At 29.6% G+C, this 22,492-nt stretch overlaps 1 protein-coding gene across 15 annotated transcripts in view; it reads right to left on the bottom strand.

Annotated features, from left to right (window-relative positions):
* LOC149734168 (microtubule-actin cross-linking factor 1-like) overlaps window positions 1-22,492 on the bottom strand; it is a 101,729-nt gene that overhangs the window by 56,916 nt on the left and 22,321 nt on the right. For 14 of the 15 annotated variants that reach the window (XM_089880776.1, XM_089880775.1, XM_089880780.1 and 11 more), the window contains 39 exons: window positions 22,265-22,371; window positions 21,730-21,912; window positions 21,206-21,381; window positions 20,493-20,586; window positions 19,799-19,944; window positions 18,847-19,018; window positions 18,393-18,524; window positions 18,108-18,191; window positions 17,595-17,750; window positions 16,913-17,113; window positions 16,469-16,597; window positions 16,089-16,241; window positions 15,533-15,820; window positions 15,068-15,251; window positions 14,494-14,648; window positions 13,913-14,091; window positions 13,175-13,313; window positions 12,733-12,753; window positions 11,788-11,987; window positions 11,516-11,556; window positions 11,110-11,264; window positions 10,616-10,800; window positions 9,964-10,099; window positions 9,438-9,669; window positions 8,743-8,900; window positions 7,952-8,148; window positions 7,493-7,628; window positions 6,848-7,103; window positions 6,207-6,361; window positions 5,548-5,729; window positions 4,970-5,129; window positions 4,382-4,601; window positions 3,946-4,100; window positions 3,470-3,642; window positions 3,028-3,166; window positions 2,373-2,560; window positions 1,787-1,952; window positions 1,270-1,479; window positions 654-752 (listed from right to left, as the gene is read on the bottom strand). In XM_089880776.1, the coding sequence (XP_089736902.1) occupies window positions 654-752; window positions 1,270-1,479; window positions 1,787-1,952; window positions 2,373-2,560; window positions 3,028-3,166; window positions 3,470-3,642; window positions 3,946-4,100; window positions 4,382-4,601; window positions 4,970-5,129; window positions 5,548-5,729; window positions 6,207-6,361; window positions 6,848-7,103; window positions 7,493-7,628; window positions 7,952-8,148; window positions 8,743-8,900; window positions 9,438-9,669; window positions 9,964-10,099; window positions 10,616-10,800; window positions 11,110-11,264; window positions 11,516-11,556; window positions 11,788-11,987; window positions 12,733-12,753; window positions 13,175-13,313; window positions 13,913-14,091; window positions 14,494-14,648; window positions 15,068-15,251; window positions 15,533-15,820; window positions 16,089-16,241; window positions 16,469-16,597; window positions 16,913-17,113; window positions 17,595-17,750; window positions 18,108-18,191; window positions 18,393-18,524; window positions 18,847-19,018; window positions 19,799-19,944; window positions 20,493-20,586; window positions 21,206-21,381; window positions 21,730-21,912; window positions 22,265-22,371 (6,242 nt within the window). The remainder of the gene's footprint in view (window positions 1-653; window positions 753-1,269; window positions 1,480-1,786; window positions 1,953-2,372; window positions 2,561-3,027; window positions 3,167-3,469; window positions 3,643-3,945; window positions 4,101-4,381; window positions 4,602-4,969; window positions 5,130-5,547; window positions 5,730-6,206; window positions 6,362-6,847; window positions 7,104-7,492; window positions 7,629-7,951; window positions 8,149-8,742; window positions 8,901-9,437; window positions 9,670-9,963; window positions 10,100-10,615; window positions 10,801-11,109; window positions 11,265-11,515; window positions 11,557-11,787; window positions 11,988-12,732; window positions 12,754-13,174; window positions 13,314-13,912; window positions 14,092-14,493; window positions 14,649-15,067; window positions 15,252-15,532; window positions 15,821-16,088; window positions 16,242-16,468; window positions 16,598-16,912; window positions 17,114-17,594; window positions 17,751-18,107; window positions 18,192-18,392; window positions 18,525-18,846; window positions 19,019-19,798; window positions 19,945-20,492; window positions 20,587-21,205; window positions 21,382-21,729; window positions 21,913-22,264; window positions 22,372-22,492) is intronic. The other variant, XM_089880771.1, reaches the window with a different exon arrangement.

A 22,492-nucleotide genomic window follows, 5' to 3' on the forward strand; every position in this document is an offset into this window, starting at 1 on the left:
GTAGTGTGTGCTTTGGGTTAGCATGCTTAAAAAAACTAGGCCAAAAACAGAAATACAACAAAAACATAAAAAAAAATTTTTTTTACTATTTATGCAGAAAATTTTACAAGTTTTGATCGATTTTATAGGTTTTTAATGGTTTTGCTGTATTTCTTAAAAATTTAAGTTAGTAACCAGCATACGCAAGCAGCATAAAATGATTATAAGCATAAATGAGTGCAGGTAAATGATCAGCCACTTAGTAAAGACTCACCTTTGCAAATGACAAACTACATACTCCACATCCATGCTATGATCCTCCATTTTGAATTTTCGGCGAAAAAGCAACCACTTCCAAAAAACGACTTTCGTTCCGAAGCTGCCGTTTAAAAACGGCGACGCACACGCGATCGAAAACCAGGTTAGTAATGACAGCACGCCACCAATCAGACGCAAGCAAAATTCAAACCGACCAATCAGGCTTCTGCTTCACACCAGCGAAGCACGCCCGAGAAAAAAAAAATCCGAAAAAAATCGAAAAAAACAAATTTTTGAGCCCCGAACAGCCGACAAATCAAAACGAAAATGATTTTTTGAACTTCTGGGTAAGAATGCGCTAGTGATCTTAATGATTGCTTTATATTATTTAAAAATAAGCAAAGCAGAACACTAACCTCTCTCTCCTTTGCATCTTTGTAATCCACTTTTAAGCGGTCAACTTTTTCCGAGAGTAAATTCTTCATTTTGTCGTAACGTCTTGTTATTGTGATGACCTAAACAAAATGTGTAACAATGTAAGTATATTTTAGGTGATTTTGCGACTGTTTTGAATTTTTAAAAATAAAACAATGTTACCATGCAGGATATTATTTTCGTTAATTTTTAGATATTTTTCTACCCTTTTAACCTATTTTTGCCTAAACAAAAAGACTTTCTATCCTAAAATTGCCAAAAAAAACACTGTTCATCCAAAAAAAAATTCATTGACAGAAAACGTTGACTCATTTGTAAAACTGAATCAATTCCACCAAAATTTTACTCCAAATCAAGTTTTACAATAAAAATTTCCCTCATAAACTAAAACACGTTATTATAAAAAAAAAATTAACCAAATTAGGTTTTACCAAAAAATCTTACACAAAATTAAGTTTTAACAAAAAATCTTACACAAAATTAAGTTTTAACAAAAAATCTTACACAAAATTAAGTTTTAACAAAAAATCTTTTACCAAAATCATGTTTAAACTAAAATCTTAACCACATTTTACATAAAAATCCTCCCTATAATACCTCATATTCAATAATCTTCTTTCTCTTTGAAGAATTCTCCTCCATTTCTTCCGGAGTCGGTTTAGGTTTCGCATCGATACCTTCCTGGATCGGGGGTTCGTATTCAAGAGCCGTCTGATCATATTTACGAGCCGCTGTATCGAACTCAGCGGTAATTGTTCGCATTTTGTCGATAGTTGGGTATTGTGATGTCACACTGCTTTCTTCTTTCTGTAACAAAAAGGAAATTTTTTTAAAAAATTAGAATTAAAAAAAAAATAAATTTAGACATATATATACTTGTTTTTTAAAACAGTTGTTTTATGGTGAAAATACTGAAATTATAAGTGTTTTTGACTAAAAACAGCTACTTTTCAGGGCAAAAATCTTAACTAATTAAACCAAAAGCCTTTATTTTTTTAACTTCAATTTCTTTTATATTTACTTAAAACAGACCTACATTTATACACGATTTTTTTGCAACATTTATGCCTAAAAAAGTTTTTCGCAAATATTTTTAAAAAATCGTGACACATACCTCATGCTCGTCAAGTTGAACTTTAATTTCTTCCGAACCACTAGGGGTGGCATTGAGCTCATCTGAGTTGACCCTTTCTTCCTTAGCATTCAACCACTCCTTATGGAGTTCCGCTTCTTTCTGTAGTTCTTGTAGTTTCGCTTCTCCAACCAACGCATATGATAATCTATAGCGGAAAAATATGGTTGTTTATATATCGAAAAAAAATTAACAAAAAAATATTTTGAAAAAAAAGGGTTCATGTTATAAATGTGTAATATCTGCCATTTTACAAAAAAAAACTTTTTTAAAAAGCAAAATCACATTACATTTATGTAATTGAAATATTTATTTTCAAGAAGAGATGACATTTGTATGATATGAGTGTCCTGTTTCATACACCTCGTGCCAGCTTACGAGTTAGAACATACGTAACTTCTTAGGTTAATTTTTTATTTTTTCTGGAAACTGTTTAAAAATTGCCTTGACTGTGTAAAAAATCAGGACAGTCCTTATTTTCATGATACTATTCTTCTGAAAAATCATCAAACATTTATATGAAAAATCATAAAAATTTTATGAAAAATATTCCCATGATTAAACTGACCTCTCCTTGACTTGATATTTTGACAGATTCCACCTGTCAATCAATTTTCTCGCTACATCTGGATATTCATCACTATCAACACCTGGTGTTGTTTCATTCATTTTATCAACTTGTTGCTTCACACATTCACAACTGTCGGCCATTGTCACGAATTTCGGGTCGTTTGTCGGCACTTCGGAATCCAATTTCTAAAAATAAAAAAATAAAATGCTTTCTAATTTGCACATTTTCAGATTCATTCTGAAGTTCTGCGTTCTGAGGTTGCAAGTTAAGGCCTACATATGAGGACTTATTAGTATTAAAATGAAATTATATTTAGATTTTAAAATTTCGACATCTTAAACTTTAGGACATTATGGACATTTTGGAATAATGGGCAAAACATAACTATGCGATGTAAATGTCTGAACCTCAACCTTACATTTCATAATGAAGTCTGGCTTACGGGCAGACGAAACGTCAGAAATAAGCCAAATAAACTACTTTTTCATACCAGACGAGCATTTGAAAGAATATTTACATTATGCCTGGTAGCAAAAGCAACAAAATTAACTGTAATTTTTCAAATTCCTTGGCCAGTCAGTAAATGGGTAAAAAATAAAACATAGCACACATATATGGTAGTTATGCTAATCAAAAATGAGTTGAAACTTACCTGCAGAATTTCTCTTTGTTTTTGTAAGCCTTCCTCAGTGCTAGCCATAGTATCATGTATAAGGAGTTGTGTTTCATATGAAGTTACGATTCCCCTTGTCACGTTTATGGTGCCAACTGCTTCTTGCATGCATGACAATCTTAAAAAAAATTGTTAAATAATATTTTGAAACAATAAATTTTAGAACATTAAAAAAATAGATTTAAAAGTCGTTAAAAAATTATAAAATAACATAGTCTTTATAGACATAAAACTGTTCGGAAACACATAAAAAAATTAGTTAAAAAACCATCACTTTTTAAAGTTTTGCAAAAATATCATTTTTGTTTAAAAAACAATGTTTAAACAAAAAACGCAAATAAAATAGAAAACATGGTGTTTAAAGACACAAAATGTTCAAAAAACCTAAAAAAACACAATATTCTTGTTAAAGTTTTCTCACTTTTCAAGGTATTGGTCACTCAAGTCATTAACTGAGGTCCATTGGTCATCCAGTTTGTTAAAATCGTCTTTAAGATGTTTAACAGATGCCGTATCCACTTGCATGATGGGCTCACTACGCTGTTTCAGAGTTTCCAGATTGTCTTTTATCTCTTTCAAGCGATTAGCAGTACCCTGTTGCGAAAAAAATTAAGATATATTTATATATTTCAAAAAAAAAAAATTTTTTTAATAAAAAAAAAATATTTTTTTTTATTTTTTAAATTAAAAAAATACAATAAAGAGTTTGGAAGTAACCACATTTTTTGAAGTAAAAACTTAGACAAACTGTTATTTTCTTGTTTTTTTCTTTAAAATAAAAAGGATACTCAAATTAATTAATAAAACAAATTATGATAGTTTTAGCTAAAAATCTATTCACTTAAAGTTTCATATATATTTAAGTAAAAACGAAAAAAAAAGTTAAAACAAATTTACCTTTTGTTGAGCAATTGCCTTTTCCATACTGTCAGTTTCAGCAGGCATTGAAACACATATACGCGCTTGTATTGTATGTTTGATACCATCTAATTCATTACCAATGTTATGTAATGCTGGGAGCAATTCTTGTACGCTCTTCTCTACTCCAGCCACTAAAAGAAAAGAAAAATTATTCTCTTTAATAAAAAAAAGACCTTAATATGTGGAAATTTAATATTTTAAATACCTAATAATCATTTTTTTTTTATGGAAAGTTTTTTTTTTTTTCAGGGTCTAGGAATTTACATGTTAAGCTAACTTAAAGAACCCATTTAAAAATTGGAAAATATGTATAATATCTTAACCATATCATGTTATAGAATTTTTTAATTAAAAAAAAAACAACGGCAAATTTTTAAAAAAGTTAAAAATTTCTTTTAAAAAAAATTCTCACATTTTTCGGCATGTGGTAACTCCTCATTCAGCTGATTGAGCACCAGGTGGAGCTGTTGCTGGATGCGGTTCCAATCATCGAGGACTTTTTGTGCGACGGGAGCATTGGCAGAGATGTCCTGGTCCTCCTCGGGATTAGGAACGGATGCAAGAGAGTCATCCAGAGCAGATTGAAGATCATCGATCTTCTTTTGGTCTTCATTGGCTTGCTCCTTTAACTCCTGGCAAAAAAATTACAATTTAGTTATAAACATAAATTTTTACTTTTTTTACATTTTTAATTTATATAACATTAAAAAGATAGATTGGTCTCTTTGAATACAATATCGAAAAACATACAACCTAAAATAAAAAAAAACAAAAAAAACAATGGCAAAAACATTTGTTCAACTGTATAAATGCAAAGACAACATAAAACTATCTTCATAAACAAAACTTAAAACACTACTTTTAAAATGGCAAAATATAAAAACACAAAAGTAATCAAAAATTTTGAAAATAATTTAGACTTTTTTCCACTAAAATGAAAAATGCATAAACTTTACTATATATTAGAAAAACTTTATATTTCTATTATAAATATAATCACCTGCAGTATAGCGCAAGCATCTCTTATTTTAACTGGATCACACATTCCCTGTCCATCTCGTTCCAATGCACTTTGTGCTTTGAGTATTTTAACTTCGTAATCCTTTACTACAGGTCTGGCAATAGCTAAAGCTTCCAGAAGTGCATTTATGGCATAGAGTCTGTAAGAAAAAAAGCTTGAAAACAGCAAATAGAATGTTCAAAAAAAGGTTTTAAAACAGTATATAGTCTAACCAAAAACAATATTTTAAAACAGCATAAATAAGTTAAAAAAAATATTTAAAAAAAATTAAAACCAAGACTTTTATAGGGTATGCAATATGGAAGAATACAACAAAACCTATGTTAAATTTGGTTAAAAAAATCACAGTAAATCTTTATGCTAATCGATCATTTTTGGTTCTGGTTAAGTATATTTTGTTTGACAGCAATAGCAGCAGAATACAATAGTTTTTTAAAAATCTTCTTTTTTTTATAAATGAATACCTGGATGTAGGTCTTTTTTTAAATAACTATTTGGAATACCATGTTAAAACACATCAGCAGTCACTATAATACATTTTCAAACACTAAACTTACTTTTGCATATACAGTGATACCATTTGCCGGACGTTTTCCCAACTGTCGTTCATATTTGACGTAGCGTGTTGTAGTTTGTCCTTTGTCGGCGAATCAGGAGTTGTAGCAAGTTGCTGACTACTGCGTTCACATAACACGTCGTATTTTGGTTGCAGTTCATTTTCAAGCTTGTCTGACATAACCTGTATAAAGTGGGGTTTTAAATTAAATCTATTATGAATGAATGAATGTAACTTATTTACCCTCACACTGCAGGGCAATGAGAGTTGCTTTAACATGAGTGTTCTGTTTCATACACTTTGTGCCTGCTTACAAGTTACCAAGTATGTCACTTTTTAGGGCATTATTTATTTTGGGACTTTTTTATTTTTTGTCTACTAAACTGGAAATCCTGTATCCAAACCATAAAAAATTGAAGTAATTTAAAAACCAAATAAACATCAAAATTTATGAAAAAGGGGGTTTATGAAAAATTCAATATGGTTCAGTTTTCTTCACCTTTTGTTGGTCCAATGACTCTGTTAAAATAAACTCAAACCCATTTATACTACATTACAAACCCCCCAAAAAAAACATTTTTTTTAAAATGCAAAACTAAAAAAAATATGAAAAAAATAGCACATGTACATAAAAAAAGAATATACTGAAGTTTTCTTCACCTTTTGTTGGTTAATGACTCTGTTAACAGCAGTCACATCGTTAGGCAGCATAACATCTGCTCGAACAAGCTGAGCGTTTTCGACTTTACCAATCTCAGAACATAGAGATTCAATTTCAGATAGAAGTGTCATGTTTGTACGCTCTGTTTCCGCAACTGTAAAAGTAAAAAATAAAATATAAATTTAAAACTTTTTGTTTACGCCATAACATGATTTGGGGTATAAGATAAATTTGTTTAACTGATCTCTGCCTAAAGTTTTTTAAGTGTGTTGGGCATGAAATAAAATATATTTAAACATATAAAACTGTAATATATATTTATAAATTATACTGTTTGAGAAAAAAATTCCATTTTTGCTTAAAACAATTACGTAATACTTGTTTAAGATTGCATCACAATTGCCCAAGATTGAGCAATATTTTTATGATTTCGCAACAATTTTCCATGACTGCGCAATATTTTTATGATTTCGCAACAGTTTTCCAAGATTGCGCAATATTTTTAGGATTTCGCAACAATTTTCCAAGATTGCCGCAGTACTACCTTAAAATTGTAAATACTTGCGCAATAATTCCCAATAATTGCGCACTAGTTGCCTAAAATTGCATAAGAGTTTTCCAATAGTTGCGCAACACCCACCTGCAAGGTTATCCGTAATAGCAGCATCAACTTGTTCAAGTCGATCCGCCAATTTTGACTTCACCGCCTTCCAGCGCTCGTCTACCGACACATATTTGCTCTTGCATTGTTCAGCGTCCACGTCGGGCTCTATGTGCGCGTCGAGCGCCGTTGGGCTCGCTGCCATGAGCTGTTCCCCTGCATTTTCAACTTCACCAACTTTAGACTTGGTGGCTTGGGCAGTTTCGTCCTGCTTGGGAACTTCTGCAGCAAGTTGCTGGAATTTGTGGGAAAAATTGTTAAAAAAGTGAATAATTTAGAAATAAATTAGGTTTTGGTTAAGAAATAAATTCAGTTCCATTTAAATAACAGACTGGTCATCCCATTTTAGGCAAAATATATATCTTATTATTTAATTAACTTACTCAACTGTCCGACTTTTTTTGTCATTGTTGTAACTTTTACTCATATTGACACACTACAATAATGTTTTTCCTATATTTTTACTGATTTGGGCATTTTTCCCCCAAAATAAGGCCAAAATGGACTGAGCAGATCAAAAAAGGCATAAAAAAGATTAAAAAGCCATAAAACAGATCAAAAACAAAGAATAAGTTTAAAAACCAGGAAATCAATGTATAAAAAAATCAATTAATTTTCACGCACCATGATTTGTGCTCTAAGTTTCTTTAGTTCATTGACGTCACCAGAATCAACCGGTTTTTCAATACATTGTTCATAGTTTGATGTTGTATCTTCAAAGTCATGGATTTTCACAACTGCTTCTTTCAAGACAGCAAGTCTACAAAAAAAAAGAAATATTTTTTTACCAAATATTAAAAAAAAAATATATATATATAAAAAAAATGGTTAAATATGGAAATAGTAAAATAATATGCAAAGGTTGAAACAAATCTATAGTTACTTTGTGAAAAAAATTTGTAAATGTGTAAAAAAAAACGAAATTTTAAAAAGTTACTTTCTAAACAAAATTTAAAAATTTGTGAAAAAATTTAAATTTTGTGAAAGTTTTTTTGTAAACAATATCGCAAAATTTATAAAAAAAATTACTAAAATCAGTATAATTCTTTCTTGTAAACACTATAAAAACACAATTCCACTCACTTTGTTGCATAGAGTTGAGAAACCTTGTTCAATTCCTCCCACAGTTGGTGCATTATGCGTTCGGCATCGTCAAGTTTTTCAAGGGTGGTGTTTAGGAAGCTAACGTCATCTGTGCCATTCGCTTGATGGCTGTTTGTGCATTCGGCAGAAAGTGTGAAATAATCTCCGGAAAGTAGATGCAGCTTTTCGCCAATGTGCTGTGGAAATGAATTAGGTAAAAAAAATTGTTTTTTTTTTGGTAAAAAAGTAAACTTTTTAACCATTTTGTTAAAAACAAGCCTAAATATTTTTGTTAAAGAAACTACCAAATCTTTTTTTACAGTAAAATTTTGTTGGGCACTTTTTGTTCGATCTTTTAGTGATAAATATTGCCAAAATGCACCAGTGCTACTATAGAATGTTTAGAAAGTAACTGTGCACTTACATATTTATTAACAGACTTATTTTAGTAAAGAATCCAGAAGGTAAATATAAAAGACAATTAAAAAATAATGTTGAAAGTGACCCCCAATAGCATCAATACAGGCTTAAGGTGGCTGTACACAGTATCCGGTCGCATGCAAACCCATTACCGAGTTTCGCAAGCGGCAGCGAAATCCGGACAAAACGGCGAATTCCAGATACTGCGTACAGTCACCTTTAGATTTTTTTATTTTGTTTCTAAACATCAGTAAATATAGAAAAAATATAACAACAGTACACAGTGACTTTTCAAACACCCTGTACTTTATGATAAAACTTCCAAAAACTAAAAAATTTTACATTTTATTGCAAAAAATGGTTATTCTTACGTTTTGTTGTAACATGCATCTCTCGATACTGTTTTTATCATCATGAGATAATGGCATCTGTATAAGGGTTGTCTGGGATTGCTCAATTCTGCTGAGCTCAGCATTTAATGCGAGGACTCTGTGCAGTAAGTCACTTGCTTCTCTATCCATAGATGAAGCTGTTCAAGAAAATTAAAATTTAAAACACAATAAAAAAAATAAAAATAAAAATATGTAACTTTTTAAACACAATAAAGATTAATATGTAGTTTTTTTTAATTTAAAAAAACAATAATTTTTTTTATCTTTAATTTTAAACATAATAAATTCAAATAAAATAATATAATATAATAAAAACTGAAGACTACTGGTATTTTTCGTGCACTCGAGGTGTATGAAACAGTAAACCCATGTTATAACAACTGTCGTTTTCCAGCCACGCAAAGATAAAGCAAGTTACTTTCATATTAAAATAAATAATATATCATTTGGATACCCCAAAATAACAATAAATACGATAATGTTACCAAAAATAATTTTTAATATCTCTCTTTAGCTACTAGAAATTTTCCAAGTTATATTCATATTAAAACAAATAACATTAGTCAGCTACCCCAAAAATAACGTTATACACAATAACGTTTACCAAAACAAGTTTAATATATACCAAAAACACTATATACCAGAAACACAAAAAAATCACTCAAAAAAGTTACCTTTTTGCAGTTTAAGGCATTGTTTCTCTGTATTTGCTGCTAGAATCATCAGTTTTGCTTTGGCTGCTGCCCATCTTTCTTCCAGAGCCGTGATCTCTGTGTCCAGGTCCTCTACCTCCGGACCTTGCATCATCTCTGGAGGAAATTGGGAGACAACTCCTCTGGTGGAGGAGTGGTTCTTCCGGAGCGTTCCGAAACTGTTGTCCACATTGTCACATGCTCCGAGAAGATTCTAGAAAAAAAGAAAAATATGGGAAATTTATTTTCTGGTTTGGATTATATTATGTATTATAAAAATCTAAAACAGGGTAAACCTTCCAGTTAAAAGCATAAAACGTGCATTGTGCAACTTGCTAAAAATTAAATCTAAACTCATTTTTTTGTTAAAAAAAAATAAAAAAAGATATATAATTTTTTTAAACGCAATAAAAATAATTAAATAAAAAATTGTAAAAAAAACATGTTACTTAATTTTTTCTAAACACAATAAAAATATTTAAATAAAAAATTATAAAAAATATGTTACCTTTATTCTCTGGTTTCTTAACTGGACCGCTGCCAAGTCATCTGTGTCGCAATCATCAGCAATTGCTGTTTCAAAGTTTTCCACCGCCCCTTCACATACTTTCAGGGCTTGTATGGTGTGCGTCACACCACGAATTCTGGGGTAAAATGAGTTTTTATCAATTTAAAACTAAACTGATAATTTCGGTGTTGCATTTTTAGCTGTAAAAAATGTGCTTTGGGCTTCCAATTTGGCTGTTTCTTTTTAAGTTCAAATCTAAAGTAATAATTTCTGTATCGGTTTGTAACATTTTTTCTAAAATAGGTATTCTTTGGTTTCAAATGTAGACTCAACAAATTTTTATTGTGTCCAGGTTATAATGTTTTTATAATACAGTTACTGTAACGCCTGTGTTGATTTGTAATATTTATAGCTTTAAAAAAAGATTTGGGGGTCCTGATTTGGCTCTTTCTTTGTCTAAAAGTTTATAGTTTTATTGCAATGCCAATACTTATTACTGTTTTAAAATTACTAAAAAAATTATTTAGTAAAACAGGACTTGATACAATTTAAATGCATTTAAACTTAATTTAGTGAGGTTCCGCAGCGTGGTACGCCATGGGTCCTAGGATTTAGGCCAAGATTGGCCCATTACCCAAGACTTAAAACTTACTTTTCCAGGAAGATATGTGTGATCAGCCACACACGTGTCCAGCATTCTTGTACGTCATGTAAAGCCTCGCGAAGCTCTGGCAAGCTCGGTGCCGCGCCTGTGGCTTCGTGGTTGACAAAGTTTACAACTTCTGCTTGCAAGCAATCGTAATCGGTTTTCAAATCTTCAACTTTATCGACTAAACCCTGTTGGAATTTGAAAAGAGTGTGAACTGTTTCTATAATTTTTTTAAAAAAATTAATGAAAAATGATAAGATGAAGACAGGTGTTTGAACTATAGTTTAATTTTCAGGTTAAACTGTGATTTTTTTGGCAAAAATTTTAAAGCATGTTAAGAATATGTTTATCTCAAAATTTTCAGAAAATAACTGGATAAAATGTAAAAATACAGATTTTTTTTCAAAAATATAAAATATTATAAAAAAATTCCAAAAATAAAAATTAGACTAAAAACCCTAAAAATCCATTAAACCAAAAAATAAGACTAAAATTACCTGTTGTGTGTTTTGTACATCAGCCAAAGCATCTTTATCATGTGGAAGTGGATTGTTAGTAAGAGGTTTCTCTTTCTCTTCAATCGATTGAATTTTCTCCAAAAGTTTTCGCAGCCTTGCAATAAGAGATTGGCTGGTTTTTTCTTCGGCAAGCGCTGAAATTAAAAAGATTTTTGAATTTTTTAGGGGTTTGTAAAAAGTTAGGATGTTTTCGTATTAATTTTGATTTAAACTTAAAAAAACATTAAAACTTAGAAAACTGATAAAAACAATTATTGTAAAGTTAGCAATTGACAAATTTAGGTCTATTGTTAAAAATTTGGGATGTTTTATCTTAATTTTAATGTTTAAAAATAGTAACAATTTATAAAAGTTATACATTTTTTTGTACAGTTTTGCGTCTTACCTTTTTCTGCTTGTGGAAGAACAGCTGTGATCTTGTTTAATCTGAAAAATAGGTAAAAATTGAACTATTAATAAACCGTTTCATAAATATTATATATTCTGGTATACATTCTACTAGTAAATCACTTTAATAAAAGCAATTTTTTCATTACTTTTTCATTATTTTAATTTATAACTTTTTATTTATATTTTTTTACAAGTTTATGATATTTTTTGTTATTATTTTTTACAATTTTTTTAATTTGTTAGAAATTTAACCTCGGCAAGTCTCACCTGTCATCCACTTTAACTTTGCAGACTTTCCATCTTTGTAAAAGGTCATCTGCTCTCTCGGAGCATTCTTCTACATCTTTGGATGTTGGAGGAGCGTTTACTGCCTCGCTCAACTTTACTTCCACATCCTGCATCTTGTTCCTGTGATCCTCCAACCTCACAAAGAGCGTGCTCTTCTGGTTCATCTGATCCCGGAGGTTCTGGATGCGGAAAAATAAAGATAAATAATTTTTAAAAATTAAATAAAAAGCAGAGAAATAATAATAATAATTTGAGACAACATTTAAATTTTTTTCGTCAACTAAACATTTTATAGTCTAAATAAAAATCTAACTACACAAAATCTTTAAAATAAAGTCCCAAAGAATAAATTACGATTATTTTTAACATTTTAATACAAATCATGTTTTATAAACGATTGTTTTGTAAGTTGTGTAAATAAAACTCAACAGAACACAGGCAGTATGAATGATTCAGATTTACACACTGCGTTTATTGTTAAAGAGAAGTGTCCTACCACCAGAACAGTATTTTAATAACACTACTATATATTAAATAATATAGACCATTTTTAAAGTGAAAATAGCCGTTAAGTTAGAGACATTTTTTTTATTAATTTTAAATAAAAAAACAGAATAAAACAAAAGAATATGAATTGATATAAGTTTTTTTAAAAAGAAAAATGTGAAAATATGAATATGACAAAATATAAAGTGAGAAAAATGTATCTGTAAAAAAGGAGCTGAGAATATGAATATGAGAGAATTTAATTAAAAAAAGAAAAAAGGCAAAAATATGAATAGGAGAGAAGTATATTTTAAAAAGAAAAAGGCTAAAATGTGAATATGAGACAATGTAAAGTGAGAGAAATGTATTTAAAAAGGAAAAAGGTGAAAATATGAGAGATGTGTTAACACCCAAACCCTCACACCACTATTATCTTACTGTATTTATGTCACATCGACTCTGAAATAAATGTTTATAGTTAACCCAGTAACGTTGCTCATAAATTTTAACACAAATATTTTAACAGTGTAGTATAACTACATGATAGAAAAATAAGTGGAGAACTCATTTTAAATGTAAAAAATGATATTGTGTAACCTAAAAGTTTGGCCTTTTGCAATTTATATTAAAAACCTTATAAAAAATGAGTAACAAAAGGACTTGGTACTAAAATCTTTTCAAGATTATTGCTTTTAAATGTCACATTAGATACCAATACATTAAGTTTTACAATGTATTTTTTTATAAAATGACAAAATTTCTTTAAATTTTAGCTGATATTTTATCAAAAATAAAAATTTACATTTTTTCCCCAAAAAAATAGAAACAAAGTTTAAACAAGAAAAAAAATTATTAAAAACAAACAAAGAAATTAGTTTACCAGGAAGACTTCTTGCTGCTGGAGGAGCTGATCACGATCCGAGAGATCAACATCATGAACTGAGAGAGTTTGCTCCACATCAGACACGACGTTACCCGCTTCATCCAGGTTAACGAGGATCAGATGAACAACTTTAATCCTGGAGGAAAAAAGAGGATAAGTTTGGAGGAAAAAGACAGTGCATTTTCTGAGTTAGTTTGGAAGAAATTATTAAAGTTAGTTTGGCCAAAAAAAATTAAAGTTAGTTGGGATTTTTTAGTTAGTTTGGATGAAAAGAAGTTGCATTTCTTGCTTAAGAAACCTAGGTTGCTAATAGCTTTAAAGTTTGGTAGGGGTTTTGGATCCATGAAGCTTTTTTTAGGGAACTTAGAATATTTTGTAACGGTTTGGTAGCATATATATATATATGTAGCATATAGTTTTGAAAATAATATTCTTTACTATTTGTATTTTGAGATATTATTGAACAATTGGAATGTGATTTTTTAAAAGAATAACCCAAAAAAGGTGATAAACCAAAAACCGTATGACACTTTTAGGGGGTACATGTCACAATTTCCAACAACACTCAATTTTTAAATGATTATTTTGCCAAAAACAAACACATGCAAAATACCAGACCAGACATATTATAAACAATATTTTAGTGGCTCATCTGGTATAAAAACGCAGTTTTTTCCACAAGCCACTAATATATTATTCAACAGAAAAAACACCTAAAAAGCATTTGTCTCTTACTTATCAAGGTAAACATAAGTGATGTTCCAAGTGTTGTTCCATTTATCCACAACTACATCAAGTTGTGTTGAAAGTTGTTGTGTCATAGGAGTTTTCGGATTGCTTTCGAGTATTTTTCGTGAGTCGTCACATGTTTGGGAGTAATGAGGTTCTAGACGTGAAAGCTCATTTGCAGATGCCTAAGAAATCATTATTATTATTTAGTTATCTTTCTAAAGCAATACTCCTATACAAGATTTGCATTACTGTTACTGTATTAGATAGCAAATAATTTAAATTGGCACTCATTTTTTATATTTAATTTTCTTGGAAGAAAAATATTGCTATTTTTTGTAGTAAGTTACAGAAACGACAAACACTGAATTTGTTTTCTTTGATAGTCCTATTACAAATTGAATATATTGGTAAATTGTGTCCCAAGTTATTTTAACTCTAATTATATAAAGTATCAGATACATTAGATTCCTTTGTTTTTTTTATGGGTAAATTCAGGTATGCTAAACTAAAAAAAAATGGTGAAAAAATAGTCGACAAAAAAAATAAGTTAAGTCTGATTGTTAATCTGAAAATTCTCAACATACCTCTTGCTCCTGGAGTAAAACTTGAACCTCATCTTTATCTTGAGGGAGATCTTTGCTCACTCTGGTCATCACTGTATCATGGACATCCGAAATCCTCCGGAGCAAAACATTAAGTCTTGAGATGTAGGATTGACATGTCTCTTCAAGATCATTCTCTGTGATATAATTGGGGGAGTTAGGGATTGGTTTCAATTGCGCAACACTGAAAATAAGGAGGTTCGTTTTGCATTGTGCAACACTGTTTTATGAATAGCATTGCTTATATGGTTATACAGAAACATAAAGGAACATACCCTATTAGTTTTAAAGTTCTAATTTTTTTAAATTATAGATGTCAAAAAATTCTGTAATTTATTAAAATAAACTAATTTGCTAAAAATGCCAAAAACACAGTACAACATAAAAAACCTAAAGCATTGGAATTTCTTAAAATACCTTTTTGCACATAAAAAAATCATATAAAAATGTAAAATATTTAAAAAAATTCTAAATAAATTAGGCAAAGTTTGTTTAAAATTATAACAAAAACAACAAGAACTGCAACAAAAAACAGCCTTATAATTTCTCAAAATACCTTCTTGCAATTTCTTCTCCAAATCTTCCACATGTTGCCTGCATAGGTTTACATCCATGGATGATTTCTGTATATGGGGGGTGGTGTTATCAGGGATGTCTTTGGAAACATCTTCCATTTGATTAAGGTCATCCGCGAGCTGATGAAGAGCATTTTCACGCTCCGTGGGAGTCAGGGTCCGGTACTAAAAGAAAAAAATTGAATATTTTTGAAGAACTTTTTAGAAAGACAGAATTTCATTAGAAATTTTCATAATTTTTTTTTTTTCTAAAAATAAACAGAAAATATAAAAAATATCCAAAATGACAGAAAATATAAAAAGTTTCCAAAACAACAGCAAAAAAACATAAAAAATATCTAAAATTTTCAAAGGGAATTTTATTATTTTTTTAAACATTTTTTGAAAGTTTAACACAGATTACTTAAAAATATAATTGTTCCTTCCATATTTAAAAAAAATCTTACAGTGTCGATATTCCAGGACAAAACATTCTGGCAGTTTTCTTTGTTCCCTACGACAACTTTATAAAACTTCCATCGATTTTCGCAAACTTTTTGATCCTCGGACAATTTTTCCAAATCCTCATCCAAAGAATCCACTCTTCGGATGTTGGAGGAGCTGGGAGGAGGAATTCGGAAGACGAGGGAGGGAACGCTTCCAGTTTGACCGGATGCGGTCTGCACGGTCCAGTTTTGAGCCGGATCATCTTCCTTGTGGAGGAGGATGCAGTCTTCTCCTTTTGCGACAGCGATCTAGAGGATAATTGAGGAACATAAGCTTTCCTATGTTTGACAACTATGGGTGTAACTGTATTTTAACAATGTCACCTCAGATTTGACCCTGCTGTTAGGTGTCTGTGTCTATACAAACAAGCAGTATACTGCATTCGCCACATTAATCAATGAGATTTCCTACGCTTGACAACTATGAACGTAACTGTATTTTTTCATAATTTTTTTACTATTAATATGTGACGGCTATGTTTAGAAAAAAATAATCTTTTTTTTTAACTGTACTTACATTATCTCCCCTATAAGTAACAAGTGCTTGAATATGAACGTTCTTTTCACATGGAGCATCCACTCGCCTCTCCTCAACACAAGGAACAACGTTACTCTGTGTTTTAATAACGTCAACTGATTTTTTCAAGTCAGCTACTTCATCTTGCAGTTTCTGTTAAATTAAAAAGTTTGAATTTTTTATTGGATATTTAAATTTCTTATAATTTTTTTAAATTTTTTTTTAATTTTTTAAAATTTTGGATTTTTTTTCAATTTTTTTTTTCAATTTTTTAATTTTTTTTTATAAAAATAACTTTTTATTACATATTTATAAAGCGAGATTATAGGCTATAAAACAAAAAAAATGAGAGAAAAAAAAGCAAAACAAAAACTTCTTACATTAAGTTTATTTGAAATTTCTTGAACATCTGATAATTTGATTCCATCTTCAATAGTTTCGTTCAAATCTTGAATATCTTTCTTACAATCCTCAAGTTTGCGTTCGGCAATGGCACAGTTGTGGCAGAACTGAAAAAAATAAAGTTAATAAGTCCCAATTTTTTTCTAGAAAACGATGACATTTTTTGTAAATTTGAACATTTTTGGATGTACATATTTCTATTAAAAAACTTGCTAAAAAAATGATTTTAGTGGAAAAAATTATGCACGAAAATGGAATCCTTCATTAAAAATAAAAGCCCAAAAGTCATTTTTCTTAATTTAAAAAAAAATTAATTAAAAAAAATAATTTAACTCAATTGAAATTGCTAAACACCTGAAATTTTCAATTCAAAACAAAAACTTAATTCCCAAAAACGTTCTTTAATTGAAATTACGAATTACCTGGTCATGTTGTGTAAGGTCTTTCACATGCTGCTCATGGCAGAGCATTAGGTGAAGAACCCGCTGCCATTGATCCTTAAGTGCAGTGAGGTATGCACTGACTACATTGTTAGCTGGGTGTTGTTCACCTACAAGCTGCTGTCCTTTCTTAAGTGTTGAGGTGTATGAAGGCTCGCGTGCTTCTATGTCTCCCATTAGGTTCTAAAAGACATTTTTGGGTAAGTTTATGGAAAAATTTCAAATTTGGGGGCAAATTTCAAATTTTGGATAAATTTCAAATTTGGGATAAATTTCAAATTTTGGATAAATTTCAAATTTCGGAAAAAATTTCAAATTTTGGATAAATTTCCTGATTTTTATTTATTCCTGTTTTTGGCAGGATGTGGCCTTAAAGTAGGACTAGGCAAGTTTTGCCGATTTAGGTCTAAAACAATAAGTTTTTAGTTGTTGTAAAGCTTGTCTTGTTAAAAATTTATGATTTGAGAGAAAACTGGTAATGTTTCATTATACCCTTTTTACACAGTAAATAAAATACCATATATATCTGACGTTTGTCACTTTATGCCAAAAAAAAAACAAAAAAAAATAAAAACTTAGACTGCGTTTACAATTTGGTAAAAACCTTTAAAATAAAATTGTTTATCAAATTTCCTAATTTTAATAACATTTAAACATTACATACCAGGTATTCCTGCTCAAGAGTAGGAGCGTCATAATCTGGAATGCTCTTCACAGTTTCATCATCTTCCTTCTGGTTCATCCACATTAAATGAGTTGTTGCATCTCGAACAAAACCAATCAAACTGTCAAGGTGAGCAGATCTTGTGTTGGCCGAATTCTGTAAAAATTAAAACATTTTAACTAAGTTAAAAAAAATAAAAACATATAGTAGGGCGGCAAAGATGGGACACCTTTAGCACATAATATCCAAATCCTGATCTTGTTTTAAACAATTACCAACGTTCTATGGGAGTCATACGTTTACTACTAAATGGGACGAGAAAATAAAGTTAATAGGTGACCCATCTTCCCCCACCCTAATATATATTACTTAGGCTAGGCCTGCTAGCAACTACAGCAGAATGTACTTTTTACATAAACTTTTTAAGTACTAATGCACTAATCAAAATTTAAAAAGTAGGTTTTTTTTAATTGCATTTATTAGGAAAAAAATATACTGAACATATTAACTCACACATAAGAGTTGGTAGTTTACTTCCAAAGTGGAGAGAAGCTGACAGTAAGTGACAAAATCACTGGATCCATTTTCGAACTTGTTCTGTTCAAAGTTGTAAATTTTTGTTTTTTTTATTATTAAATTTTTTTAAATGTATCAATCCAGACAAAAAATAACATAATTTTAAAACACTAGTTAAAAACAAGACAATGTTGGTTTCGTAAACGTTAAGGTTAATTTAGTTATTTTTTTTTGCAAAAATATCTATATATAAAGAGAGAGAGAAAGACATATCAATTTTACTTTGTTCTCGTGTTGGCAAGTGTGCACGCTTTTTTCAAAGTTCCTAATTTCTTTCTGTAGTTTCGCAAAATCTTCAATCTGTTGCTTAACCGTTGGAAAGTCAGTTCCCCAAGCAAAGTTGTCAACTGATGCCTAAAAATAGAAAAACTGTTTTTATTTTTCCAGTATTTACAATCAAGTGAAAAAACCTATGCAGCCAACTGGTTTAACTTTTGTTCAGTGAACTTTTTGCACAATTTTTATGTAAGTAAAAAAAATATTAAATTGATCTTTTAAATAAACAGTTCAAATTTATAGCTTATTTAAGGCTTTCAAAATAAACAGTTTAATTTTTATAAAATTAAAAAAAAAAAATCAAAAAATTACTATTATAAAAAAATTAAATTTAACAAACAAAATAAAAAGCCTCTTATCCAAAACAATAGTTTTACTTGAATCTGAAATATACTTTTACCTGTTTTTCCTCCACCCATTTTATGCACTGGACAAGGAATCTGTATTCGTTTGTATCCTCTAGTTTGGGTTTCATGTTAGCAAGTGCGTCAAGCCTAATCTGCTCAATGTGTTGAAGCGCCATGTTGTATTCAGACTTTAACGCAATCCATTTTTCATGTAAAGCGAAAACGCTGGAAATAAGTTATATTATATTTTTACCCAAACTTGTTTTTTAAATTTTTGCCGTTTGTTTATATTTAATATAATTTTCATTTAAAAAGTAATAAATTTTAATTTTTTTAAATATTAAATATGATTTTTGTTTAAAAAGTGATAAATAAAATGATTATTTTTTGTTTACTAGATATTTTAAAATCAGCGCAACTGGTTTATAAAGGGGTTAAAAGCGGACAAAAAGGAAAAATTTCAAGAGATTTGTGTGTTGTGACTTCATTATGGTTTTAAATTGAATAGTTGGAAAATTGGACACAATTTAATTTCAAATTTAATTTTTGACTTTCAAAACCACAAAAATATTCACAAATTGAATTATATACACAGTGTAATATGATTAAACTACTGTCGCCAAAAATTAAGTGGTTTTTCAAAATAACAAACTTATCGGTATAGTTTAAACATATAAGAATACGAATACCTAACTAAAGGTATCATTTGCATAAATGCATTTAATTTGTGATTTCATTTTTATATATATATATATTATTAGACACTTTTTAATGAAAAAATTAAAAATTATAACAAAATAATAAATATTAACTTTATTTATCTTTTCGAATAGGAAAACTTTAAATAGTTGTTAAAACACGCTTACAGTTAAAAACATATTTACATTTAATTGGAAGAAATTAAGTGTGGTCGCTACACCTAGCAGACAAATGAGCCATTTATGTTTTATATAAAACTTTAAAACACCCCTCTAGATTCTGGCAGACAAAAACACGCCCACTCACGTTTTATACATATCTTCAGCTTGGTAGTAATCGCTGTTTTTGAGAGATTGTACATCAACAAACAATGTACGAATATCCCCATCACAGGAATCAAGTAAAGCCTTGACATCACTGTGGAGTTTCGCATCGTCTTCGCCATTCATTATCTGAGAAATTCAATACTCATTACATTTTTGAAACATTTCATATATATATATATATATCCATTTTTTAACTATTGGTTTAAATTTGAATACAAACTTTTTCAAAATATATAATTATATTATATATATATATGTATATAGAATGTAACTGTGTCACATTTCATTTCGTTAAAACTCATCAGACTGTACATTTGGAGACTCGAACATGTTTTGCGAAAAAAAATTGCAAAATCGCAAAATGTACAGTCATTTTTTTTATATGTAAAAAAATAAAATATAAAAAAAATAAATAAATAAATAAATATATATTTTTATTTTAACAATAAAAAAGTCTTAAATTATTGCTTTACACTACATTACAGGTGTTTCAAATATTTGAGTTCATAATTTTTTTTAAACTTTTTTTTAATAGAAATAATACAGAGGTTCTTAAAAGCCCCTTTTTGGGGATGTGTAAGGATATATAGGGGCAAGTACCCCCTTTTATTGATTGACAGTACCCCTTTTTATTGATTGATTTAGGTGAGACATATATATATGTTCAAACTTACCCTTTGTATTCCTGCATTAGCTTGGTTAAGTTTATCATTACATTCATCGGCACCCTTGGCTATTTTAAGCGTGACTTCATGAAGTGCATTCAACCTACACACAAATATTAGTAGTTAAATTCTTATATACAAAAAAATGTATAATATAACATGTGACTATAATGAATAAAAAACCCAAATCATACGCGTTCTATTTTTAACCTAAAAGAAGCAAATAGTTTTTCTGTACCAGTGAAGTGGCACAGCCAATCTTAAAAAAAATGGCATATTTTAATATAAATGTCATCTTAATACATTCAACATAAAATAGCAATTTTGGGCAAATGGCCTAATCTGTCATGTCCCTGAAATTATCTGTAGTTGCCGAACTATTTCCAATACTATAACAGTCTACCTAACCTGTTAAAATAATCTTTTAGCGACTTATTTCAAAACTTCGTATGCCATTCGGGAAGACTTTACATAATTTTTTCAGATGATAAAAAATATACTTTTTTATACCAGATGAGCCACTAAAAGATTATTTACATTATGCCTGGTGGCAGAAGTAAAAAAATATTACCTGTTGAATGTAACAGTAAGGTGAACTTCAGATAATGAAAAAACACCCCGTTTTTACACAAGATGAGCGACTAATTATACGTTTTTATACCAGATAATTCGCTACAATATTATTTACATTATGCTTGGTAGCAGAAGTAAAAAAATATTACCTGTTGAATGTAATAGTAAGGTGGTTGTCCCTTTCACTCATTTCATGCACCATTCCCTCCCATGCATTGACAACTTTCTTGGGTTCAAACCCAGACACTGGCATATACTTGCCACGTGATTTGCTGCTGAGTTCTTGTACATCAACGTACATTGATACAAGTGACCTTAAGTCAGCCTAAAAGTAAAATACAAGGTTTTAATGAATTTAAATTTGTAATTTTTAGGCAAAATTTAAAAAAAAATTAAAAGAAAAATAATAGAAAACGTAAAATAAATTCATTTAATCATAATCTTGATAAAATTAGCTAATTTTTTTAATTAGATGGTTCATTTTTTGCTAAAACACACAATTAAGGTTTAAAAACACCCCAAAAATCACAATATAAAAAGCTGGAATGCCTGATATAAATAAACAGTAGTCTGCCAATACAGATCATATTACAAAAAAAACGGCGCTTATTTTACAAAAAGAGCCAAAAACAGCTGAAAATCAAAAAAATTCGACAAAAATCCATTTCCTTACCTCTTTCAATGGCACATCCTCTGTTTCAAATCTCTTAAGTTCCACAATAAGTGCTTTAACTTGAGCAGGTGATTCAGCAGACTTGATGTCATCTCTTCTACAAAGAATGCACGTCTGTGTTTGGATCCACTCAAATAGAGAAGTTGTAAGGAGCCGATATTCCTCCCAAGCATACTGCCATTCCTGGGTTAAAAATGTGTTATATGATCATAATGTGTTTTATATATATATATGCTTGCATTTAGGATTACTGTTAAAAGTTATGTACCTAAGAGAATATGTGTTATAGTCTTTTTGATGCGTTATAAATGGAAAAAATAAACATACTTGCATTTAAGAATATTGTTACAGTTTGTGTAATTAAGACTGAAAGGGTAATTTTATAATTCTTTTTTTTGAACAAAAAATATAGGGCCAGGAAAAATCGTTTTGAAACTAACTTCTTAATGACAGAGGTAACCTTATAATAAACAACTGAACAAAAATTAGAAAAAAACAAAAATTATTTATTTATTTAAATTTTTTTGAAACTTACTTCTTTAGTGACAGAGGTAGGAAGAGGGGGAACTTGTGGAAATTTATCATAAAGTGATGAAACGTATGTAATGACGGATCTTTCATCAGGACGATCAACATCCACATCTGGGTGGGAGTTTTATGTTAAAAAAAATGTTAAAAAGTTTTTGCAAAAAAAGATAAAACCTTAAATAGTCAAGCATGTAATGTTACATTTAAATAGGTAATACTTAGGTACTGGTTTCAA

The sequence above is a fragment of the Ciona robusta genome, chromosome 7 (genome assembly GCF_009617815.1).
Source record: "Ciona robusta chromosome 7, ASM961781v2".
Taxonomy (NCBI): domain Eukaryota; kingdom Metazoa; phylum Chordata; class Ascidiacea; order Phlebobranchia; family Cionidae; genus Ciona; species Ciona robusta.